This window comes from Sciurus carolinensis, chromosome 6 (assembly GCF_902686445.1).
Source record: "Sciurus carolinensis chromosome 6, mSciCar1.2, whole genome shotgun sequence".
NCBI classification, from domain to species: domain Eukaryota; kingdom Metazoa; phylum Chordata; class Mammalia; order Rodentia; family Sciuridae; genus Sciurus; species Sciurus carolinensis.
The window spans coordinates 159130069-159154674 of record NC_062218.1 but is presented as its reverse complement, the minus strand read 5'-3'; the positions used below and the strand labels follow the sequence as shown (position 1 = coordinate 159154674).

At 55.6% G+C, this 24606-nt stretch overlaps 1 protein-coding gene across 3 annotated transcripts in view; it reads left to right on the top strand.

Moving 5' to 3' along the window:
- The window catches only part of Stk10 (serine/threonine kinase 10), a 123875-nt gene that overhangs the window by 76980 nt on the left and 22289 nt on the right, over positions 1–24606 (top strand). For all 3 annotated transcript variants that reach the window (XM_047557000.1, XM_047557001.1, XM_047556999.1), the window contains exons 7-12: positions 400–481; positions 7290–7424; positions 9561–10091; positions 12574–12704; positions 16070–16193; positions 16529–16708. In XM_047557000.1, the coding sequence (XP_047412956.1) occupies positions 400–481; positions 7290–7424; positions 9561–10091; positions 12574–12704; positions 16070–16193; positions 16529–16708 (1183 nt within the window). The remainder of the gene's footprint in view (positions 1–399; positions 482–7289; positions 7425–9560; positions 10092–12573; positions 12705–16069; positions 16194–16528; positions 16709–24606) is intronic.

Below are 24606 nucleotides of genomic sequence, written 5' to 3'. Positions count from 1 at the left end.
CCCAAAGTCGGGGGAGGCCGGGGCCTGGGAGGCTGGGCCTTCCTGAGCTCCCGCCTTTCCCCTCCACTTTGGATATGAGCGCAGACCTGTCAAGGCAGACCTGGTGACCCCAATGTGCCAGTACCGTCCAGGTCTGGGAGTCCGGCGAAGCCCCAGCACCACGGGCACATCTCAGGGCTGGTTCAGATCCAGCATGGCCGTGTTCCCTAGGTGGTTCCAGGAGACCCCTGAACCCCTCCGATTCCACGTCCCCACAGGGACGTCCCCATGATAAGTGTCACGGATGCTGTCACCTCCACTGGTTTAGCCTGAAGGCCCTCCTTGTCCTGGAGGCACACAGCTCCCTGGGAGGATGGGGCGGTGACCGGACCCGAGCTCACGCCCACCCTGCCCTCGCAGGTCCGTGGAGTTCCGAGACTTCCTGAAGACTGCTCTGGATAAGAACCCCGAGACCCGGCCCAGCGCCGCGCAGCTGCTGGAGGTGAGCGCAGCCCTCCGCGGGGCGGCTCCCCTTCCCTGCTCGTCCTTTGGAAAGACCCTGAGGGTAGAGGCAGCTGTTCTTCGTGACCTGGGCCCTGGCTCCCCAGCGCACTCATGCCACCCACCCCACGTGCCCCACTTGTGGACGGCCAGCCTCCTGGGCGGGGCTTCCCAAGGGCGGGGTGGGGCCTGCGCGCAGGGTCACGTGGGCCAGGACTCAGCTTTACCTGTGAGCGGTAGTGGGGTCAGCAGCTGACTCAAAGGGACCTTCAGTGCTGTGTGCAGAACTGGGCAGCCGGGCTGGATGACCATGGGCTTGGTGCACGACCCGCGGATGGTGCACGGAGGCTGGGGAAGCGGACGGTCTCCTGACCTTTGGGAATGAGCTGTGAGCGGTCTGGCTGATGGTAGCAGAGTTCTCGAAACCCTCCTCTGATCTGCCGGTCAGTCTCAGGCCAGCACCGCTGATGGAGGAGAGAGGGTATGGGCCTGGGGGACGCAGGGGCTGCCCCTCACTGCCCTGTGGTTCGGGTCTTCTAGCTATGTGACTTAGGGGGAGGACATCCCACCCACAGTAAAGGCCTCCTCTGAATCCCAACTTTCCCAGCTGCCATTGGATGCCGGTCTCCCAGCTTGACACTCAGGTCCACCTTGCATCCCTGTGGGTTGTGCTATTTGATCTGCATTTGGAAAGCCCTGAATTCAGATTCCCCTGACTGGCCACCCTGACTGGCTGTGGAACCCCAGCAAGTGGCTTAACCTCTCTGTGCCCTGGGGAGTAACTGAGCCCCTTCCTTACAGGGCGGCCTTGAGGGTGAAGTGCGCAGGCGCTGCCGGGCGCTCGCCTTCACTGAGGAGTTGGGCTTCTCACTAAAAAAGAGGAGCCCACAGGCAGGTCTGTCCGCCAAGAGGTCACGACCACTCATTTGAATTTCCATAATTCACTTGAAGGCAGACATCTGCAGTTACAGGGGCTGCTGAGACTGTCAGATGCAAAGTCCCCAAGCCACCGAGGGCCAATTGCTTCCTGCAAGCAGCAGCCTCTTGCCCCGGTCCAGCCTCCGGGACATTCCGCAGGGAAGAGACCAGCTGTCCTGGTCCCACATAACTGCCCCAGAGCCTCAGCCTGCGCCAGGAATTTCCATTCTGTAGTTGGAAAAAAATGCCCTGTCCGGATGTTAGTGGGGGTCCCAGGGGAGGAGCACCCTCAAGACCCGCCACCACGCCCTCCTCCGCACATTCCTGATGTCCAGTTAGAGGGTCGCAGCGTCCATACCCCAAGGATGAGGCAGTGACCTGCCTGCAGCCCCCTGACCTGAGTGCCAGGGGTAGGTCCTGACTCCTGCACCCTCCAGGGGCACCTCACGTCTGCCTGCTGGCAGGGGCGCACCTGCCCCCCGCCTGCCCTGAGCCCCACTCTGGGCTGAGTGACCCATGCCAGGCGTGGGTTCATTCGTGTACCCCGATTTCCTTTCATCCCTCCCTCCCTCCCTCTCTCCCTTCCTCCATCCTTCCTCCCTCCCTCCCTCCCTCCCTCCCTCCCTCCTCCCTCCCTCCCTCTCTCCCTCCCTCCCTCTCTCCCTCCCTTCCTCCTTCCCTCCCTCCCTCCCTCCTCCCTCCCTCCCTCTTTCCCTCCCTCCCTCTCTCCCTCCCTCTCTCCTCCCTCCCTCTTTCCCTCCCTCCTTCCTCCCTCCCTCCTCCCTCCCTCCCTCTCTCCCTCCTCCCTCTCTCCCTCCCTCCCTCTCTCCCTCCCTCCCTCCCTCCCTCCTCCCTCCCTCCCTCTCTCCCTCCCTCCCTCTCTCCCTCCCTCCCTCTCTCCCTCCCTTCCTCCTTCCCTTCCTCCCTCCCTCTCTCCCTCCCTCCCTCCCTCCTCCCTCCCTCCCTCTTTCCCTTCCTCCTTCCCTCCCTCCCTCCCTCTCTCCCTCCCTCTCTCCCTCCCTCCCTCCCTCCTTCCTGGGGATGGGAGCCTGGGCTTTCGCCAGGAGAGTGCTCTCCCTGAGCCACCTCCCCAGCCCCTTTGTAGTTTTCATTCTGAACCAGGGTCTCACCAGCTTGCCCAGGCTGGCCTTGAACTTGGGTCCTCCCACCCCGGCCTGCTGGGTGCCTGGGATGACAGGCGCTCCCAGCCCCTCACACAGCTGTCCCCCAGCGTCGGCGGCTGGGCTGAGTCCGGCCGCTTGCTGGTCTGAGACGGCATGGCGCTTGCCCGCAGAGTGGGCAGAGCGCGGACGCTGGCTCCCGAGCCGGACCCCCAGGGTGGGGCTGCTCACCCACCGGTTCTGCAGCTGCTCCGGTTGGGTCATCAGCTGTCTCGTCCCACTCTTGGCGTCCAGGTCTCCCTCCTCATCTCCTCACTTGCCCTCCAGTCCCTGCTGGTGAACGTGGTCATGCACCAGGGTCCTTGTCCCTCTCCCACCTTGGAGACGGTCCCGTCCAGCTGCCACCCGTCCAGACTGCTCTGCCTCCCAGACTGTCCAGCGGCTGGTTCCCCCTCCAGCTTCCCTGTCCAGGAGCGTCTTGACCTTTTGTCCCCCGGGACTGCTCCGCCCTCCAGCCCTTACCCTCCACTAGCTCGCGCCCTCCTGCTCACGCGCCTGGTCAGGAGCCCCCTGCCACCTTCACCACCCTCCACATCCCACCACCTGCAAACACATCTGGGCCACCCCGTCCTTCACCTGGACTGTGGCTTTCTCACTGGTGTCTCTGCCACCTGTCAGTCTTGCCTGACGAACAGAAAGGCTCATGCCCTTCCCTGTACGAAGCTCCCTGACGCCTCATCTCACTAAGATACAGCCTCTGTGACCTGGGGTCCCGTACTGTCTGCCCACCCCACCTCACCCCTGCCCTCCTCTCCCTACCAGGTCCCCTCACTTTGCTGCACCCGTCCTGGCCATCTTTCCGTTCTTCACATGCACCAGGCACGCTCCTGCCTCAGGGCCTTTGCACTGGCCATTTGTCCCCTCTGGAAGGCTCTCCCCCGAGACCCTCCCTGTTTGTCAAGTCGTTGCTCCAGAGTCGGCTTCCCGGTGACTCCTCCCTAAATGCAGACCCGCCACAACCCCGTTCCTAACTCCCCCTTCTCTGCCCCGCTTCTTATTCTTCCGTCGCACACCACAGTCATAGTATATAACTTTCTCATTTACTGTTTTTGCTGCACTTCCGGGCTAGCTGAGTCAGCTCCCTGAGGGAAGCGGTCTTTGGTTTGCTCACGTGACCCAAGAACAGTGCCTGGCAGTGGAGAGCCCTCAACAAGTGTTTGCTAAATAAGTTTGATCATGTTTGTTTAGCAAGCTCTTCTAGAACCCTTTATCCACAACAGGCACTATTCTAAATGCTTAGCAGATGTTAACCTACCTAGTGCTCCTAACAGCCCTGTGAAGTAGGTGCTGTTCAGATCTCCATCCATCCACCATCTCCATCCATGATGAAACTGAGGCACAGAGAGTCACACAGTTTGTCACACTGCACAAAGTCACACAGGGCTAGGATTCTTTCTTTATTTTTTGGTACCAGGAATTGAACCCAGGGTGCTTAACCACTGAGCTACATCCCCAGCCCTTTTTTTATATTTTATTTAAAAGGCTGAGTTGCTTAGGGCCTTACTAAATTGCTGGGCTGGCTCTGAACTCGAGAGCCTCCTGCCTCAGCCTCCCAAGCTGCTGGGATTACAGGTGCCTGGCCAGAGCGAGGAATCTGATCCTGGTGGCTTGGTTCCAAGTCTGTGCTCTTGACCACTTTGTTAAGCTGCCTTTCCCAGGGGCTGGAGGAGAGAAAGGAGGCCTGAAAGAGGAAGCGGGGAAGCAGGCTGTGGAGAGGGACACGGGGGGCATGGCGGGAACAGCCTGTGGCCTGAACACCCAGGAGCGCTATTGGCGCTTCCTAAGGCCAGTCTGGAGAGCGAGACCCCCGCTGGTGGTTTCTCAGCACAGAGGGGAAAGGCTCAGCTCTTGGAAGGACGTCTGTGGATGGTGGGAGAGCTTCCGGCAGAGGGCAGGTCCAGCTGGTCAGCCGTGTGGTGCCACCGTCTGGGCGACTCTGGACTCCTGTGGAGGTGGCACCTCTTCCTTAGGGTGCACAGGGGACCATCCGCTCCAGTCTCCGCTGGGACCTGCGCGTGGGGACCGGCCTACTTGGACCAGCATGTGGCCACGGGAAAGGTTCCTGCCCTCCCTTGCAGGGTGGCCGGAGCTTTGTCTCTGTGATGGCCTTGGCTGGCCGGGGTTGGGAGGAGTCTCCTCTGGGCACACTCTTGGAGGCAGCAGCGCTGAGGCCGTGTGGCCCAGCCACCTGGGCACCTTTGCAAAGCGCGTCTGCAGGCCTGATGAGTGGGGGAGGGGCCCTGCTGGCCCGGTGTCCACCCCTCGTCCACGCTGCTTCCCTCCGCCTCCTAAGGACCGTGGGCTGCGCAAGGCAGACAGTTCCGCCTCAAGAGAGCAAGGCTCCTGCCTTGGTCAGCGTGGGCAGCATCCCGGGAAAGCCCGGCCTTTCCAGAGGCCTGCGTCTGCCCCATTCCTGCTGCATCTGCCTCTGCCGCAGGGAAGTGCCCGGGGTGTCCTGCTCGGAGTCACACCGGGAGGTCATGCAGCGTGGAGCTCCGGGCCCCGGGTTCCTCATTCCCACCTTCGCTCCCAAAAGGCTGTGCGGGGGTGGCTGGGGTGGCTTCTTTGCAGATGGTACTGCTGGTGGTGATGGTGACCGTGGTGACCATGGTGACGGTGGTGACAATGGTGGTGAAAGCTGGGTTTGTCCTGGGCTCTGGGTCTGTGGTCAGCACCCATAGCTGCCCAGCCACCCACGATCAGCAAACCCTTGTTAACACCCCGCTTCAGGCCTTGGAGACCACAGCTTCGCAGCAGCCAGTGACATCCTCAGTGGGTGACAGCGGCTGCTCCCACTCCCCTTCCGTCCTCGGCTCGTCCTCCTGTCCTCTGGCTCCCTCTGCCTGGCCTGGCCTTTCCTCTCTGCCCCAGACCCAGCCCTGTGGCGGGGTCCTCCCTCCGCCTGGAATTCCTGCCAGGGCCCTCAGGTCTCAGCTTTATGTGGCCCCTCCAGGCCCCCCCAAGACTTCCTGGCCTGCTTGTCATCTGGTTACCTGCCTCTGTGTCCCCTCAGGCAGGACTTTGGCCTCTTTTGGTGCTTGGCACTTGGCCACATCCCGGGCCTTGGGACAATCAGCGTGAATGGGCGAGAGAGGGCCAGGAACCGATCACACCTTCAAACCGACGGTTTGCTGCACCAGTCGCCGGCTTAGGAACGTGTGTGTGGGCCGTGGAGCTTTAAAAGAAGCCCATGGCTGTCAGGGGCACCAGGTGAATGGGGCCTTGCCCCGTGGCCGTCCCCAGACGAACCCATTCGTTTATGTACATATTTAGTTACTTCTGCGGTGCTCAGGATGGGCCGCTGGGCCTGGCACGCGCCGGCTGAGGGCCCAGCCTAAGCCATCTGCTTAGAGCAGAAAGATAAGAATGATCTGTGGCCCCGAGTGTGTAAGGTGTGAGGAGGTCACTCCCCTGTCAGTAACTGTTTCCCAGCACTCCTGGTGACCCGTTCCTCCGCCCACAGCCTTGCTGACAGTAAGAACCCTGCGTTTCCCCAGAGTCTTCCCGAAAGTTCCAGACAGCAGCTTCCAGCTCAGGGATGCGCCTGCCCCGCCCTCGGCCCTTCCCAGCCACCCTGGCAGAGCGGGTGGGGAGACTCCCAGCCTGCTGCTCTGGTGCCGGGTGGGACCTGGGGTGGGACCTGAAGTGGGCCTCTACCTCTCCTGGGAGACCTTGCCGCCTCAAGGTCCCGACCTCGCCCTGCGTTGTGCACACACTTTGAAGATGGTGCCCTGGGGGGCGCCCAGGAGGGGACTCAGCATCCACCTGAGAGTGTGTGTTCCTTATTTAAAACCAAACACTCACACCCCCGAGGGTGGCCCTGGCAGGACGGTCCATAGCAGCCTGACTCAGTTTCCCAAAGTGGGAAGCAGCCCACGTGTCCCGCAGCAGCTGGACGAGGGAGCAGACCCATGTGTCCCTGCGCACTGCGCAGGAGGGGCCGCGAGCCGCTGGGCCCTGGTTTCCACCCCGGCTCCTCAAGATAGGCTCCCTCTACACAACAGCACAAGGAACACTCGCCAAAAGAGGTGACAGGTGCCAGAGACCCAGGCTTGACGTTGGGCCTGGGAAACCAGCCAGCCCGTTGAAGCGGTCACGTGCTGGCAGTTCTGTGTGTGTGACGTTGAAGGGGAGGCCAGACTGGTCTCCGGAGAGAGGGGTGTGGGGCTTGCTTGCCTGCAGGGGGAGGCCAGGGAACTTTCTAGAATGATGGAATTGTGCATCTCTACCTGGGGGTGGTGACCCGCCCGTGAAGAGCCATTGAGTTGGCAGTTCGCGTGCGGTCCTATAAGTTATGCCTCAGTAAAATCCGCGGTGGGATATTTGTGAAGCTGTGTGCCACGCCCTTCAGGCGGGGGGGGGGGGGGGGGGGCGGCGGCACACACCTGTCATCCCAGCAGCTCGGGAGGCTGAGGCAGGAGGATCGCAAGCTTGAGGCCAGCCAGGCAACAACATTAAAGCCCCCCCCCACCCCCACGTTGCTTGAGCTCCTGCTTTGGCCTGGGCTCCGTGACATGCATCCTGTCTCTTCCTCTTCGAGACCTCCCTGTGACCCCAGCATCATTGTCCCCCCAGTGCAGGTCCTTGCTCAGGGCCAGGCAGCTAGGGTTCGCCCCTCCCCCCAGGGCCTTCAGAGCTGCCCTGGGCTCCCTTCCCAGCCGCCCTCCCCCAGCCCCGAGGTTCTGATCCAGGTGTGCCTTGTCCCCCCAGCACCCCTTCGTCAGCAGCGTCACCAGTAACAAGGCTCTGCGGGAGCTGGTGGCAGAGGCCAAGGCCGAGGTGATGGAGGAGATCGAAGATGGCAGGGACGAGGGGGACGAGGAGGACACCGTGGACGCCGCCCCTGTGAGTGCAGAAGCCTGGCGGGGCGGGAGGGTCAGGAGGGTAGGGAGGGCAGGGTGATGGGTCCCAGCAGGCAGGCTCCTGCAGGAGGGAGCTGGGGCGTCCTGCTTCTCAGCAGCCCGCAGACCCCTCTGCAGGGGAAGCAGCGGGGCGCTGGCCAGCTCCCGGACGTCCTGGGGAGAGACCAGGAATCTAGGTTGTCACACGAAACCTTCCCGTTTTTAAAAGCTGGCAACGGATTCATTGCTTCCCAGCCTTTCCCCACACACGTGCTTAAGCACACTTGGGATGGAGGAGACGGCATGGGACAGGGGCTGTGGCTGTCCTGGACCCTGCATGGCTGTCCTGAGTGTCAAGGGGACCAGGGTTTTAGCACATTTGTAAGCCATTTATAGCTTCAGCACTTGAGTTTAAATAGAAATTAAAGTAGATTAAATTGATTAAAAAAAAAATACCTCGAGCCAGCCCGATCCTGTCCTGCACTGCGCTCTGTGAGCCCAGGTGGGGCTGACACAGAGGCCATTCTAGGGGGACCACTGTGTCCAGGTGGCCCCACAGCAGGGGCTGGACTTGCTCATTGGCAGACAGAGCCAGCCACCTCCTTGTGTGGGGACAGGGGTGGTGGCTTTCTCAGGGTTACTCCAGTCCCGGGAGGGGCCTGAGGCTGGTGGGAACCCTCACCAGAAGAGAAGCCTCACCCGGGACAGCAAGTGGAATCGACAGGGTGACCACAGCCAGTCACGCAGCCCTGACTGACAGGAACCAGGGTGCGGACCACTTTACAGATGGAAAACAGCTCTGTGCTGCGGGGATGCTGGCTGAGCCCACAGGGCAAGGCTGGCGGGCACGGGGGGAGAAGCCAGTGGCCAGGCTCCAGCAGGAGGCGCGTGCAGCGAGGCTGAGGGGCAGAGGGCGGTCGTGTCTGGCTTCGTTCTCCACGTGCGGGAGGCTGCGCTTCATCCCGAGGACAGCAGGAGCCGGGGCTCCGGGCAGGGCTGGGCTGGGTGTGAGGGGCACGAGCTGAAGATCTGAATAGGAGGCGGGTTGGGGTTGCTCCCCTAGCTGCCCGTCCACGGTCAAAACCAGAGGCCGCAGGGACCAAGAGTGCCAGCTCACAAACACGAGAGCTCGCCTGTAGCTCTTGGCGGTCACGCTCAGGACACTGTGTCAGGGTGAGGGAGGGGACAGCCACTGGCAAGAGCAGGAAGAGGGCCGTGGCAGGGTCCCCTCCTAGCTGAAGAGTGGCCGTGTGGGTGCTCACTGTCACCCAGCTGGGCATTTTATTATGTGTTCATCCACGCCTGCCTGCCGGCACTGACCCTGGGTCTTTCCCAAGATGGGCGAGCGCCCTCCACGAGCACCCTCCAGCACCGTGGGTGCTTATTTTTGGTACTAGGGATTGAACACAGGGGCGCTTAACCACTGAGCCACATCCCCAACCCTTTGTGTTATTTTAGTTTTGAGACAGGGTCTCACTAGGTTGCTTTAGCCTCACTAAGTTGCTGAGGCTGGTCTTGAACTTGGGCTCCCCCTGCCTCAGCTCCAGAGTTGCTGAGATCACAGGCGTGCACCACCGTGCCCAAGTTGGACATTTATTTCACATACACAGATACGAACGTTCTGTTCACTCTAGCAACATTTCCTGTACTTTCTGACCCACAAAAACTCTAAAAACCAAATGTCTGGAAGGCCGTGTCCATCCCCTGGACAGGCTTTGGACTTTATGCCATTTTAAAAAACGGAATCAGTTGCCATCTAGACATTAAGAGACGTCGTGTAAGAATCCGGGTTTCCAGCGTGTCTCCGGAAGTTGAAAGGTCGGGTCAGGAGTGGGGTGCGTGTGCATTTTCTCATGGTGTCCCAGCTCTGGACAGAATAGCTGCTGGGCCCTCGCTCCTGCTGGCCACGGTAGCCGCTCCTCCAGGAAGGACAAAGGCTATTAAATTAGGCTGAGCTGAGGGCAGGAGTCTCCTGAGGGTAGGACTCTGATTACTGGCGAGGTGCAGGGGAGGGTGAGCCAGCTTAGAGCACTCCCTGCCCCTCTCCTACCCCGCCTCTCCACCTGCAGGCGCCTGGCCTTTCCGCCCGCCGACTCTCGTGTCCAACACAGGCAGCCCGGTCCTGACTCTTTTCTTCCAGGCCCTGGACCACACTCCGGAGTCTTCAGAGGCCAGTCAGCTGAGCCTGGGGGCTGACAAGCCTGTCCGGGAACCACCTGCCCCGCTGCCAACCAGCCAGCCTCGGGACAGTGCCAACGGGCCCTGCAGCCAGCCCTCCGTGGATGGAGCCCCCAGCCCCCCAGAAGTGGCCCCTGTGAACGAGAATGGCCTAGCGGTGCCTGTTCCCCTCCGAAAGTCCCGACCAGTGTCCATGGATGCCAGAATCCAGGTGGCCGAGGAGAAGCAAGTCACGGACCAGGCTGGGGACCTGAGTCCTGCAGCCAGCAGGTCCCAAAAGGCTGGCCAGAGCCGACCCAACAGCAGCGCCCTGGAGACACTGGGGGAGACGCTGGTCAACGGCAGCCTAGAGTCCCCTGCCCAGGCAGCACCGGGCCCCTCCAAGAGGGCTTCGGATAGCAGCAGCCTGTCCACCTCCGAGAGTGGAGACTACAGCACCTCCCTGTCCACCGACCTCTCCCTGAACAGAGAGACGGGCTCGCTGTCCCTTAAGGTAATGGCCAGTCAGTCGTGCCGTGGGCTTGGAGCAGGGGTGCTGCGCCAGGACCACTGCTGGCTTTGGCTCCCGAGGGCGTTTGGGGGCTGCCTCCACTTACCGTGTGTGTTTGTTTCTTTTTCGGGGTGCTAAGGACCCAGCCCAGGGCCTGGTCCACCACGGCCTCCCGCCTTCCTCCTGAAATGGTTGGCGAGGGTCGTTCTCTAAGATTTTAGTCCCGCTCAGAGTTCAGTCCCAACGTCCTGTCCAGCGTGGGACTTGGTGATGTTAAGCAGCTGGTTTGGGTTTGGATTTTACCATTTGGTTAAAGGTGGAGTTAGGGACCGAGAGTCCGGAGGTGGATTCTCTTGTTGGGGGTCAGCTGGGTCTGCCAGCGGTGGCAGCGTCAGCGACGGGCAGGGGCTCCGGCTCTCTTCCCGGGCTTCGGGGCCTGGCTGGCGGTGGGGCCAGAATCAGACCAAAGAAACCGAGAGAAACAGGCGCACCGCGGCCTCCTGCCCCGGCTGACGGCGCAGCCTTGACCGTGTGGGGTGCGTCCGGCGTGCAGGGCCTGGGCAGCACCACCCCCTGCTCGCGGCTTCTTCACATTTGGAGCCTTCCGGCTCCTCCCTGCTAGTTCCTCAGAGTATACAGCAGGCGGTAACAAATTGTCATCACCCAAGTATGGACAGCAGCTTTGACTTCGCTGCCCCTTCCTGGAAGTGTTGAATCTTCCTTTAATCCGCTGACCCAGCTCCAGCAGGGTCTCCCCACCTCTTCTCCAGGGGTTGGGCACATCTCAGTTGGCTACGGTGAGTCAGGGAGCTAATAAGAGTCCGCCTGCTGCCCCTTGGTGTGACCAGGAGCCTCTTACTGCAGGGACGGGGCCCCGGGGCAGGAGAAGTGTCACGTGAGGGCTGTGACTGGCTGCCTTCTTCCCCCACTCTCCCTCCTGCCTCGGTCCTTGTCCCCGGCTACTCTCACCCATCTTGGATGGAGTCCTGCAGCCTGGGAGCTAGCACTGTTGAGAGACGGAAGTCAGGGGCAACGATTCGAGGGTGCTGCCCATCCAGGACCCCTGGCTGGAAGGCCTTCCACTGTGTTGCAAAGACTGGGTGAGGCTATACCGGGAGAGCCTCGGAGGCCAGCCAAGAGGTGAGAGGCTGGAGGCAGGGGAGGCCAGGAGGAGGCTGGCACAACCCCACGCCGTCGTCTGAGTTGAACCGAGCACTTCCAAGGATGCCGTTCACTGCACCACTGAGACACCTCAGATGGCACTGCCAGCACTCGAGGGTGAGACGCAGAGCGAGTCTCAGCAAGAGGTGCAGACCAGGAAGGGTCCCAGGCCACTCCTGGCAGGCCGGGCCAGGTTTTGCTGCCAAATCCGTTTGGAAAGCCACCTCTGGCTTCTGGGCTCCTGTGATCTTGGCATTGTGGACGGGGAGAGAGTCTGTGATCGTAACTCAGAAATGAATGCCACACACTGAATGGCTGCCGTGAGCGGGCACTGCCCCGTGCCCCTGCCTGGTCTCCTCGAATCCTTATGACCATCCTGGGAGGCAACTGCTGTCTTCCTGTCCTTGGACTGGAGGAGCTCACCTCAGCCAGGGCAGGACCGTCACGGGTCACGAGGGTCAGCTCTCCCTGATCCGGGTCCTGCGTTTTGTGTGTGCTGGCACGAGGAAAGGACCTCAGGTCTCTGAAGGCTGCACTCCGACAGGCAGGCGACCAGGTTGAGACGCGCCAGACCCGAGGGGCAGCAGGCGGCCACATCCTCCTGGGGCGCAGGCTGTGGGGCGGGGGCTGTGGGGTGGAGGCTGTGGGGTGGAGGCTGTGGGGCGCAGGCTGTGGGGTGGAGGCTGTGGGGCGCAGGCTGTGGGGTGGAGGCTGTGGGGCGGAGGCTGTGGGGTGGAGGCTGTGGGGCGCAGGCTGTGGGGCGGAGGCTGTGGGGTGCAGGCTGTGGGGCAGGGGGGCTGTGGGGCGTGGGTTGTGGGGTGGAGGCTGTGGGGTGGAGGCTGTGGGGCGCAGGCTGTGGGGCAGGGGGGCTGTGGGGTGGGGGCTGTGGGGCGGAGGCTGTGGGGCGGGGGCTGTGGGGTGGAGGCTGTGGGGCGGGGGCTGTGGGGTGCAGGCTGTGGGGTGGAGGCTGTGGGGCGCAGGCTGAGGGGCGGAGGCTGTGGGGCGCAGGCTGTGGGGCGGGGGCTGTGGGGCGGGGGTTGTGGGGTGGAGGCTGTGGGGTGGAGGCTGTGGGGCGCAGGCTGTGGGGCAGGGGGACTGTGGGGTGGGGGCTGTGGGGCGGAGGCTGTGGGGCAGGGGCTGTGGGGCGGGGGTTGTGGGGTGGAGGCTGTGGGGTGCAGGCTGTGGGGTGCAGGCTGTGGGGTGGAGGCTGTGGGGCGCAGGCTGTGGGGCAGGGGGGCTGTGGGGCAGGGGCTGTGGGGCAGGCATGGCCTCACCCTGTGAGCCACAGACCTTTCTGAAACAGCATCACCTTGTCCCCGGCCAGGACTCAAGGCTGCACAACAGAACCCTGAAGCGGACGCGCAAATTCGTGGTGGACGGAGTGGAGGTGAGCATCACCACCTCCAAGATCATCAGCGACGACGAAAAGAAGGACGAGGAGATGCGATTCCTCAGGCAAGTCGGGGGGGCACAGCAGGAACGGGCCGTGGATCCCTGTCGTCCACCCACCCACAAGGTCACTGATAGCGGGAACGGGGCCGCGGATCCCGCCATCGTCCACCCACCCACACACCCACTCATCTACCGTCCACCCGCCCATCCATTGCAGTGAAGGGAGGGGCACTGGCCCTTGGGTGAGAGGGCTGTCTGTCTGTCTGTGGTGTGGAGTGGGGAAACAAAGGAACAATAGGAAACTGGTTTTGCTTGAGACCCTGTACTTCCCCATCCATTGACCCATCTACCATCTACACACCCACCCAACCATCCATCTGCCCATCCATTTATCTGCCCATCTAGCCACCCATCCATCCATCCTTCCATCTGCCCATTCATCCATCCCGTTCTTCTGTTCACACATTCATGCCTGCAGTGACCTATCCACCAACCACCCACCCATCCATCCATCCACCCAACCACCCACCCGTTCATCCACCCATCTGTCCATCCATCCATTCATTCATTCATTTACCTTCCATCCATTTTTTCAACCCAACATCCATCATCCATCTACCTGTTCATCTATCCATCTATCCATCTGTCTGCCCACCCATCTATCCACCCATCCATTCCATCCAACTGTCCACCCATCCACCCATCTACACATCCAATGACCCAGTCACCCAACAACCCATTAATCCTTCCATCCATCATCCACCCGTATGCCCGCCCACCCCTGCATCTCTCCACCTACCCATGCTTACATCCATCCACCCACCCGTAAGGTCCCTTGTTCTCCAGCCAGCCATCTGTCATCCATCCATCCATCCACTCGGGCCCGGGCCTTTGCGGGGTGAAGTCACTCTTGGTTTGAGAGAATTCCTGGCACATCAGATGCGTTCAGACGTCTTCCGGAGCCCGAGCGCTCCGGCGTGTGCCGGGCCTTTCTGGCTGCTCTGGGCACTCCTCCCGTCTTGGGGCTGGGCTGATGCTGTTCGTGCGGCCTTGCTGGGTGTGCACACGCTCACACACACACACGTCCTTATCTGTGTGGGTTGGCGGCCTGGGGCTCTTGGTAGAGGACCCTGGACTCTCAGGGCTGGGTTCCCATCACTGCCCCTCTGGGCAGTGCGGGTTCCTGGCTTGAAGTTCCCGACGGGCTCACCCCGTGGAGAAGCCTTGCCCTCGGCCTGGCTGCCGCCTTCCCGAGTGGAGCGGCTGTGTGCTGCTCAGGTGTGGAAGGAAGGCCGTGAGGAGGTGGGTGGGAGGCGCTCAGCTCACGGACAGCAGGCTGTTCTTGTTTGTCATCTGTGGTCAGGAGGCCCTAGCAGCCTGTGGCCCCGGCCAGGCTGCAGGAGTGTGGGAGGCTCCCACCGCCCCCTGCTGACGCACGCCCCACCACTGCGCACCTGGACCTGAGCATCTCAGAAAGTCAGCCCCTCTCGGGCGTCTAAACCGGGCAGCCTAATGTCTGTCACCCTCCCAGGCTGAGGCTCGTGGCCGAGGTCCTTCTGTTCCTCCCTGGAACCTCCTGTGCTGACCGTTTTTTCCCAGGCCCCCCGGCCTGCCTCTCCACCAGCACACCCCCTGAGAACTCGGGGGCCCGGGAGGCGTCACGAGAACCAGCTGCCCACCTCGTGCCCCGTGTTTGGACCTTCTTTCTCTTGAGTCAGGACGTCCATGTCTTTAACACTCTGGACGATCACCTCCTACCCTCTCCGTTTCCAGAAAAGCAGGTGCTCATGCAGAAGCCCCGCCCGAGGCTGGGCTGTGTCTCACTCTGCCCAGAGCCCGGGCGGCTCTTGCTGGTGTCCTCGCCGTCACTGCGGCAGCTGCCACTCCCCAGGCCTCTGCCGCGGGCCAGGTGGGCCCAAAATGGGCATCGTCTCGCTCAGCCCTCAGGGAACCTGCCAGCTGGGGACAATCTGCTTCGTCTTATGGACGGGGGGCCAAGGTCAGCAAGGATGCTGTGACTGCCCCAGAGGGCACCCCAGCCCGGAGACGGTGCTCGGCCTCGTCCCAGGCAGCGGGCGCGAGCGGCCCCTTAGAGCCGTGAGCGAGGCCTGCAGGACAAGCGCGACTGCACAGTGGACTCGCCACGTGCAGACTGTGAATGACTGCAGGGGACACGGCCTGGCCGACCCAATCCCGAGGGACCACCCGGGAACCCGCAAGTCGCAGTCGGGAGCCGAGCTTTTCCCTTTCTGCTTATGTGAACGGTACTGTCCACGTGTGCCCGGCCCATCCTGGGCTCGCCCTGCATCCCTTCTCCTGCCTACACACTAACAAGGCGGGCCGTGCGGCTCAGGTCACGGTTTATCGTAATCGGTAAAATGCTGTCATGGCTCAAAAAAAAAAAAAGGACCGGAAAGCCTCCTGCACTTCCTGCCAGGTGTCCCGCCACCCTGGTTAGCCTTCCGTGGTGTGGCCCTTCCAGGGCACAGGCCCACTGGCTCTTGCTCCTGGAGATCACCCCTGGTCTGCGCGGAGGGTTGTGCCCTTCATAGACGTTTTTCCACCGAGTCAAGTGTTTCTAGAACCTGTTTGATGGTTGTCTGGGTTGCCGTCATGTGGATGTATCGTGACTCTCAATCACCTAGGCCAGGGACACTCGTTCCTGACTCGGTGTACAGCTGGCCCTCTGAACCCGCGGCTTCTGCATCTGTGGATCCAACCAACCACAAAATTAGGGGGCACAGCTGCGTCTGTCCTGAACACACGTGGACTTCTTTTTTCTTGTCATTATCCCCAAACAGTGCTGTGCACCAGCTCGCCAGCGTGCACATTGTCTCGGGTGTTAGGTCCCAGGGAGGCGGTGGCCGTGGGCGCGAGCACACACCCAGGCGGTGTGAGATACAACACCGTCTCCCACGAGAGGCCTGGCATCGTGCATTGTAGCACAGGGCAGGGTCCTGGGGTCGCGGATACCGAGGGACAGCGTCACGAGTAGCCTGTTACAACACCCGTATCCACCGAGCGGAACCGCCACGCCAGGGTCACAGGCGCATTGCCAGATCACCCTCAGGGCGCCAGCAGCCTGTGAAGGGTCAGCGCCCCGGTCCCTGGTGCCTCTAGTCCATGCCACGGCTGTTTCTCCCAGGTCTGCGCGGCGTGTCCACACGGTGACGTCCCCGTTTCTCCCATTTCCATCCCTGTCTGCCCAGCTCCGCGCCCCTGCCGCGCTCCTGAGCTCGGGTGGTCACCCTCACGCCGCCCCAGCCCTCTGCGTGCACTGAGGTCACTCCACTTGGCCGCCAGTCGTGACAGGTGCACCTGAGTCTCCTCGTGCCCGGTGTGGGACTCTGGTCCACGATCCAGCCCTGGGCGTCCCCAGCTGTGAGGCGCCCCCCTCATGCCAAACCCGTACCCCCTCCCTCCGCCAGGCGCCAGGAGCTCCGGGAGCTGCGACTGCTGCAGAAGGAGGAGCACCGGAACCAGAGCCAGCTCAGCAGCAAGCACGAGCTGCAGCTGGAGCAGCTGCTCCGGCGCTTTGAGCAAGAGAGCAATGTGAGCCGGGGTTGGGCCCAGGGCGTCACCTCCGAGTTTCCTTCAGGTGAAGCGCAGAGGGGGTTGGTGAGGCAGTGGGGAGCAGTTCACAACCGCTGCCCTGTTCTTGAGGTTTTCCGACCTCATCAGGCCACAACAGTGCAAAGTCAATGGTCTGGTCTCTCTGTTGGAGATAAGGAAACGGAGACCCAGAGCGGTTAAGCAGCTTGCCCTAGGTCACACAGCAAAGAGGTGGTAGATCTAGAATGCAAACCCAGGTCTGAGCACACCTCCCTGTCTCCCTCCCAGGTACAAAGTGGCTTTGCTGAGTTTCTCTGAATTCTTGCTCCCTCCAGGCCAAGAAGAAGTTCTTCGACACGGAGCTGGAGAACCTGGAACGTCAGCAAAAGCAGCAGGTGGAGAAGATGGAGCAAGACCATGCCCTGCGCCGCCGGGAGGAGGCCAAGCGGATCCGCCTGGAGCAGGATCGGGACTACGCCAGGTTCCAAGAGCAGCTCAAGATGATGAAGAAAGAGGTGACTGTGCCGGTGGGGTGGGCCACTGAGGAGGTCGGGACGCCTCTGTTGTGAGCGGGGCTGCAGGGAGCTTGCGTGCCTGGGAGGCCCGCGTGCCAGCGCGGCCAAGCCTGAGCTCCAGCTCTGCCCTCGGGAGCACATCTCAGCTTGGCTCCCAGTTGCCTCCTCTCACAGCCAGGCCCGCACAGTGTGGCCTGGGCAGCTGCTTCTGTGTCCTCCTAGCTGAGCCCTGACTGAGAGGGACAAGGACAGAAGAGGTGGCGGCTCGGACTGGAGCTGTCACTGGACAAGAGGGTGAGGTGGACACTCAGGGTCCTGCGCCCACCACTTTCCCTTCCTCCTCTTTCTCTTCCAGGCGGAAGCGGGAGGGGAGGCGGCAGGGAGACCCTGGTCCTGAGGCAGGGTGGGGAGGCACCTCTCCCAGCCTGCCCTGCAGGAGTGCACTTGGGCCCCAGTGGACTCTGGGGAACGGGGGCCAAGCAGGCGGGACCCCCACACCACACACACAGGAACACAGTCCCAGTCCTGAGCGGAGAGCAGAGGACCAGCAGCCTCCCAGAGTGCACCGCGGTGCCCTGGAGCGCAGCTCCCAGCCTGCACTGGGGGACCCACAGGCCGTGCCTCCGGGGCCCCAGGCCACTGCCTGCAGGAGCCAAGCGCAGAGCAGGCCAGGGCTGGCTGAGACAAGCAGGGCTCTCCTGGACGCCACATCTGGGGCCTCAGACAGCCCAAGACTGGAGCTGGGGGCTCAGCTCGGTGTTGGAGCCTTGCCTAAGCACACTGGAGGTCCTGGGTTCAGTCCCCAGCACCAGCCCCACCCCAAAAAACAGCAGTCCAGATAACAAAGGCTCTCACACAATATTTTAAGGTAAAAATGAATGCAAAGAATTCATGAGCAGAGCATCGGCTATGACCATACAGCCAGCGTTTGGCAGGGCTGGGGTCAGGGCTGGGGTCAGGGCTGGGGTCAGGGTGAGGCGCGGGGACTGGGCCCTCCACGCAGAGCTGGATCGTGTGTTTAAAATGTTGGTATTTTATTCATGATTTTTTGCATGAGTTTTGATTTGTTTTAATGGTGTTTATCTTGATGACTGAGTTTTTTTGTCTTTTTGATTTTATGCCAAGGCAAGTAGTGCCTTGTTAACCCACCTGCTAGATGGGCAGCAGTGGGGGGCGTGGGGGAGAGAAGCCCCGCCCCACCCCTCCTGGCCCCAGCGCCTGCTCCGGAGCCAGAGCAGGGTGGAGTTTCTCCTGGACAGGATCCCAGCTGGGCTTTAAGTCTGACACTGAACTCAGGCCCGCGGGGATCTGGTCCTGCGGCTTCCGCTCAGCCTGTGGGTTCCTTTGGTTTTGCCACGCTGGGCATGCTGGGGGCGCGCGTACCACCAGCTGCATCCCCAGCCCCAGACTCGGGTTTTTAAATGTTTTTTTTGGAGGTAGGGGTGTTTTTCTTCAAAAAAATTTTCATGGAAAGGGAAGCCCTGGCTTTGCTTTGCTGGCTTTCCCAGGAGGACGTGGCTCCTGTAGTGAGTGCGTCTTCCGTCCCTCCCTCGGCCGGCCGGCCTGCTTTGACGGAGCTTCACTCGCCCAGCGGCGCTGCTCTCTTGAATTTGTGGTGGAGCCGAGCACAGGGCTCGGTTACTTCCTTAGGCATGCGGTCATTGCTCAGCGTCCTCTGGGGACTGGCTCAGGACCCCCCTTGGGTACCAGGCTTCAAGGCTGTTCAAGTCCTTCATGTAAAATGCCATATTTACATAGAATCGACAGATATCCTCCCATGTACTCTAGGTCATCTCTAGATTATTCATAATGCCCAATGCAATGTAAATGCTATGTAAACAGCAACCTTGCCAGACTCACTTGTTCTACTGTCTTCTTAAAAAATTTTCCTAGACTCCTTGGGATTTTCTACATAGACAGTCTGTAAACAGAAACGGTCCTATTTCTTCCTTTTTAATCTGTGTGCTCTTCTTGCTTTCTGGCTGGCCTGGACTTGCCGTAGGGTGTGGAGCAGAGAGTACAGTAGACACCCGGCCTTGTTCCAGCCGGTCGTAAGGGGAGAGCTTTCAGCATTTCATCCTTAGGAACAAGGCCGGCCATCGTTTTTGTCGATGTTCTCTGACCAGTTAAGGAAGTTCCTCCTTTGCTAATAGGTTTTATCATCAAGGGATATTGTCGTCTTTTATTGAATAGTTTTCATCTATCAGTTGACATGATCGTATGATGTTTGTTTTTTAGTATGTTGGTATTATAAATTGAATTGTTTGATTTTCAAATATTGAACTATCTTTGCATTCTTGGGATAAGCCTCTTTGTTTATTTTCCTTTTTAACATATTATTAGCTTCTATTTGCTAACATTTTGGAAAGCTTTCTTTTGTGGTACCAGGGATTGAACTCAGGAGCACTTAACCACCGAACTATATCCCCAGCCTTTTTTATTTTTTATTTTATTTAATTATTTATTTATTCATTTTTGCGGTGCTGGGGATCGAACCCAGGGCCTTGTGCTTGCAAGGCAAGCACGCTACCAACTGAGCTATCTCCCCAGCCCTATTTTTATTTTGAGAAAGGGTCTTGCTGAGTTACTTAAGTCCTTGCTAAATGGCTGAGGCTGCCTTTTTTTTTTTAATTTATTTTTATTGTAAACAAATGGGATGCATGTTGTTTCTGTTTGTACATGGAGTAACAGCACACCATTTGTGTAATCATACATTCACATAGGGTAATGAGGTTTGATTCTTTCTGTTATTTTTTCCTCCCCTCCACCCCTCCCACCCCTCTTTTCCCTCTATACAGTCCCTCTTTCCTCCATTCTTGCCCCCTCCCACCCCCCATTATGTGTCATCATCCGCTTATCAGTGAGATCATTCGTCTTTTGGATTTTTGAGATTGGCTTATCTCACTTAGCATGATATTCTCCAATTTCATCCATTTACCTGCAAATGCCATAATTTTATTATTCTTTATAGCTGAGTAATATTCCATTGAATACATATATACCACAGTTTCTTTATCCATTCATCAATTGAAGGACATCTAGGTTGGTTCCACAGTCTGGCTGTTGTGAATTGAGCAGCTATGAACATTGATGTGGCTGTATCTCTGTAGTATGCTGATTTTAAGTCCTTTGGGTATAGGCCAAGGAGTGGGATAGCTGGGTCAAATGGTGGGTCCATTCCAAGTTTTCTAAGGAATGTCCACACTGCTTTCCAGAGTGGCTGCACTAATTTGCATCCCCACCAGCAATGTATGAGTGTACCTTCTTCCCCACATCCTCTCCAACACCTATTGTTGATTGTGTTCTTGATAATCGCCATTCTAATTGGGATAAGATGGAATCTTAGTGTAGTTTTGATTTGCATTTCTCTTACTACTAAAGATGGTGAACATTTTTTCATATGTTTGTTGATTGCTTGTAGATCTTCTTCTGTGAAGCATCTGTTCATATCCTTAGCCCATTTGTTGATTGGGTTATTTATATTCTTCATGTAGAGTTTTTTGAGTTCTTTATGAATTCTGGAAATTAGTGCTCTATCTGAATTATGAGTGGCAAAGATTTTCTCCTACTCTGTAGGTTCTCTCTTCGCATTGCTAATAGTTTCCTTTGCTGAGAAAAAGCTATTTAGTTTGAATCTACCCCAATTATTGATTCTTGCTTTTATTTCTTGTGCTATGGGAGTCCTGTTAAGGAAGTCTGATCCTAAGCCAACAAGTTGAAGATTTGAACCTACTTTTTCTTCTATAAGATGCAGGGTCTCTGGTCTGATTCCAAGGTCCTTGATCCATTCTGAGTTGATTTTTGCGTAGGGCGAGAGATAGGGGTTTAGTTTCATTGTGTTGCATATGGATTTCCAGTTTTCCCAGCATCATTTGTTGAACAGGCTGTCATTTCTCCATTGCATATTTTTGGCACCTTTGTGTAGTATGAGAAAATTGTATTTATTTGGGTTTGTGTCCGTGTCCTCTATTCTGTACCATTGATCTTCCTGTCTGTTTTGGTGCCAATACCATGCTGTTTTTGTTACTATTGCTTTGTAGTATAGTTGAAGTTCTGGTATCGCGATACCTCCTGTTTCATTCTTCCTGCTAAGGATTGCTTTAGCTATTCTGGGTTTCTTATTCTTCCAGATGAATTTCATGATTGCTTGCTCTATTTCTATAAGGTACGTCATTGGGATTTTAATTGGAATTGCATTGAATCTGTATAGCACTTTTGGTAGTATGGCCATTTTGACAATATTAATTCTTCCTATCCAAGAACATGGGAGATCTTTCCATCTTCTAAGGTCTTCCTCAATTTCTTTCTTCAGTGTTTTGTAGTTTTCATTGTAGAGATCTTTTACCTCTTTGGTTAGATTGATTCCCAAGTATTTTACTTTTCTTGAGGCTATTGCAAATGGAGTTGTTTTCCTCATTTCCCTTTCAGCTGTTTGGTCGCTTGCGTATAAAAATGCTTTCGATTTATGTGTTTTGATTCTATAGCCTGCTATTTTGCTGAATTCATTGATGAGGTCTAGAAGTTTTCTGGAGGTTTTTGGATCCTCTAAATATAGAATCATGTCATCAGCAAATAGTGACAGCTAAAGTTCCTCTTTTCCTATTCGTATCCCTTTAATTTCTTTAGTCTGCCTAATTGCTCTGGCTAGAGTTTCAAGGACAATGTTGAATAGAACTGGAGAAAGAGGACATCCCTGTCTTGTTCTCGTTTCTAAAGGGAATGGTTTCAGTTTTTCTCCATTAAGAATGATGTTGGCCATGGGCTTAGCATAAATAGCCTTTACAATGTTCAGGTATGTTCCTACTATCCCTATTTTTTCTGGTGTTTTGAGCATGAAGGGGTGTTGTATTTTGTCGAACACTTTTTCTGCATCAATTGAAATAACCATATGATTCTTATCCTTAAGTCTATTGACATGATGGATTACATTTATTGATTTACAAATGTTAAATCATCCTTGCATTCCAGGGATGAACCCCACTTGAGCATGGTGCGCGATTTTCTTAATATGCTTTTGGATATGGTTTGCCAATATTTTGTTAAGGATCTTTGCATCTATATTCATCAAGGATATTGGTCTAAAATTTTCTTTCCTTGATGTGTCTTTGCCTGGTTTGGGTATAAGGGTGATATTAGCTTCGTAGAATGAGTTTGGTAGGGTACCCTCCTTTTCTATTTCCTGGAATACTTTGAGAAGTATTGGAATGAGTTCTTCTTTGAAGGTCTTGTAGAACTCAGCTGAGAATCTGTCTGGTCCTGGGCTTTTCTTGGATGGTAGGTTTTTAATGGCTTCTTCTATTTCATTGCTTGATATTGATCTGTTTAAATTGTGTATGTCCTCCTGGTTCAGTTTGGGAGGAGCATATGTCTCTAGAAATTTGTCAATGTCTTTGATAGTTTCTATTTTGTTGGAATACAGATTTTCAAAGTAGCTTCTCATTATGTTCTGTATCTCAGTGGTGTCCTTTTTCATCACAAATTTTAGTAATTTGAGTAATTTGAGTCGTCTCTCTCCTTCTCTTTGTTAGTGTGGCTAAGGGTTTGTCTATTTTGTTTACTTTTTCAAAGAACCAACTTTTTGTTTTGTCAATTTTTTGAATTGTTTCTTTTGTTTCAATTTCATTGATTTCAGCTCTGATTTTAATGATTTCCTGCTTCTACTCCTTTTGCTGTTATTCTGTTCTTCTTTTTCTAGGTCTTTGAGCTATAATGTTACGTCATTTAGTTGTTGACTTTTCATTCTTTTCTGGAATGCGCTCCATGCAATGAATTTTCCTCTTAGTACCGCTTTCATAGTGTCCCAGAGATTTTGATATGTTGTATCGTCGTTCTCATGGACCTCTAAGAATTTTTTTATCTCCTCCCTGATGTTTTTTGTTATCCATTTTTCATTCAATAGCATATTATTTAGTCTCCAGGTGTTGGAGTAATTTCTCTTTTTTATTTTGTCATTGATTTCTACTCTCAGTCCATTATGATCTGATAGAACACAAGGCAGTATCTCTATTTTTTTGCATTTCCTAAGGGCTGATTTGTGGCATAACATATGGTCTATTTTCGAGAAGGTTCCATGTGCTGCTGAGAAGAAAGTGAATCCATTCGTTGATGGATGGAATATTCTATATATGTCTATTAAGTCTAGGTTATTGATTGTGTTATTGAGCTCTATGGTTTCTTTGGTTGGTTTTTGTTTGGAAGATCTATCTAGTGGTGACAGCGGTGCATTAAAGTCACCCAGAATTATTGTGTTGTGGTCTATGTGATTCCTGAAATTGAAAAGGATTTGTTTGATGTACAGGGATGCACCATTGTTTGGGGCATAAATATTTACTATCGTTATGTCTTCCTGATTTATGGTTCCCTGAAGCAGTATGAAATGTCCTTCTTTATCCCTTCTGACTAACTTTGGCTTGAAGTCCACTTTATCTGATATAAGGATGGAAACCCCCGCTCTTTTACTGAGTCCATGTGCGTGGTAGGTTTTTTCCCATCCTTTCACCTTTAGTCTGTGGATGTCTTTTTCTATGAGATGAGTCTCTTGCAGGCAGCATATTGTTGGGTCTTTCTTTTTAATCCATTCTGCCAGTCTATGTCTTTGATTGATGAGTTTAGGCCATTAACGTTCAGGGTTATTATTGAGATATGATTTGTATTCCCAGTCATTTGGCTTATTTTTGGTTTCTAAGTTGGCTTGGTTTCTCCTTTGAGTGGTTTTTCTCTAAGGTAGTTCCTCCCTTTGCTGACCTCCATTGTTGTTTTTCATTTCCTTCTCATGGAATATTTTGTTGGGAACATTCTGTAGTGCAGGCTTTCTATTTGTAAATTCTTTTAACTTTGTTTATCATGGAAGGATTTTATTTCATCTTCAAATCTGAAGGTTAGTTTTGCTGGGTATAGGATTCTTGGTTGGCAACCATGTTCTTTCAGAGCTTGAAACACGTTGTTCCAGGCCCTTCTAGCTTTTAGAGTCTGGGTTGAGAAGTCAGCTGCTATCCATATTGGTCTCCCCCTATATGTAATCTGATGCTTTTCTCTCGTGGTCTTCAAAATCCTATCTTTATTTTGAATGTTAGGCATTTTCATTATAATGTGCCTTGGTGTGGATCTGTTATGATTTTGTGCATTTGGTGTTCTGTAAGCCTCTTATATTTGATTTTCCATTTCATTCTTCAGGTTTGGGAAATTTTCTGATATTATTTCATTGAATAGATTGTTCATTCCTTTGGTTTGTATCTCTGTGCCTTCCTCAATCCCAATAATTCTTTTTTTTTTTTTTTTTTTTTTTTTTTTTTTTTTTTTTTTTTTTTGCGGTACTGGGGATCGAACTCAGGGCCTTGTGCTTACAAGGCAAGCACGCTACCAGCTGAGCTATCTCCCCAGCCCCAATAATTCTTAAATTTGGTCTTTTCATGATGTCCCACAGTTCTTGGAGATTCTGTTCATGATTTCTTACCATCTTCTCTGTTTGGGCAACTTTAGTTTCAAGATTAAATATTTTGTCTTCATTGTCTGAGATTCTGTCTTCCAAGTGGTCTAGTCTTTTGGTGATGCTTTCCATTGAGTTTTTTATTTGGTTTATTGTTTCCTTCATTTCAAGGATTTCCGTTTGGTTTTTTTTGAGAATCTCTATCTCTTTGTTGAAATGATCTTTTGCTTCCTGCACTTGCTCTTTCAGCTTATTGGTATTATCATTCATTGCCTGCATTTGCTCTCTTATCTCATCCTTTGCTTCGCAAATCATCTTAATCATGTATAATCTGAAGTCCTTTTCTGACATTTCTTCTAACTTACTGTGATTGGATTCTATTAATATAGAATCTAGACTTGTTTGGATCATTTTCTTCCCTTGTTTTTTCATGTTGTTCATGTATCTTCCCCTCTAGCAGTGCAGATCTGCG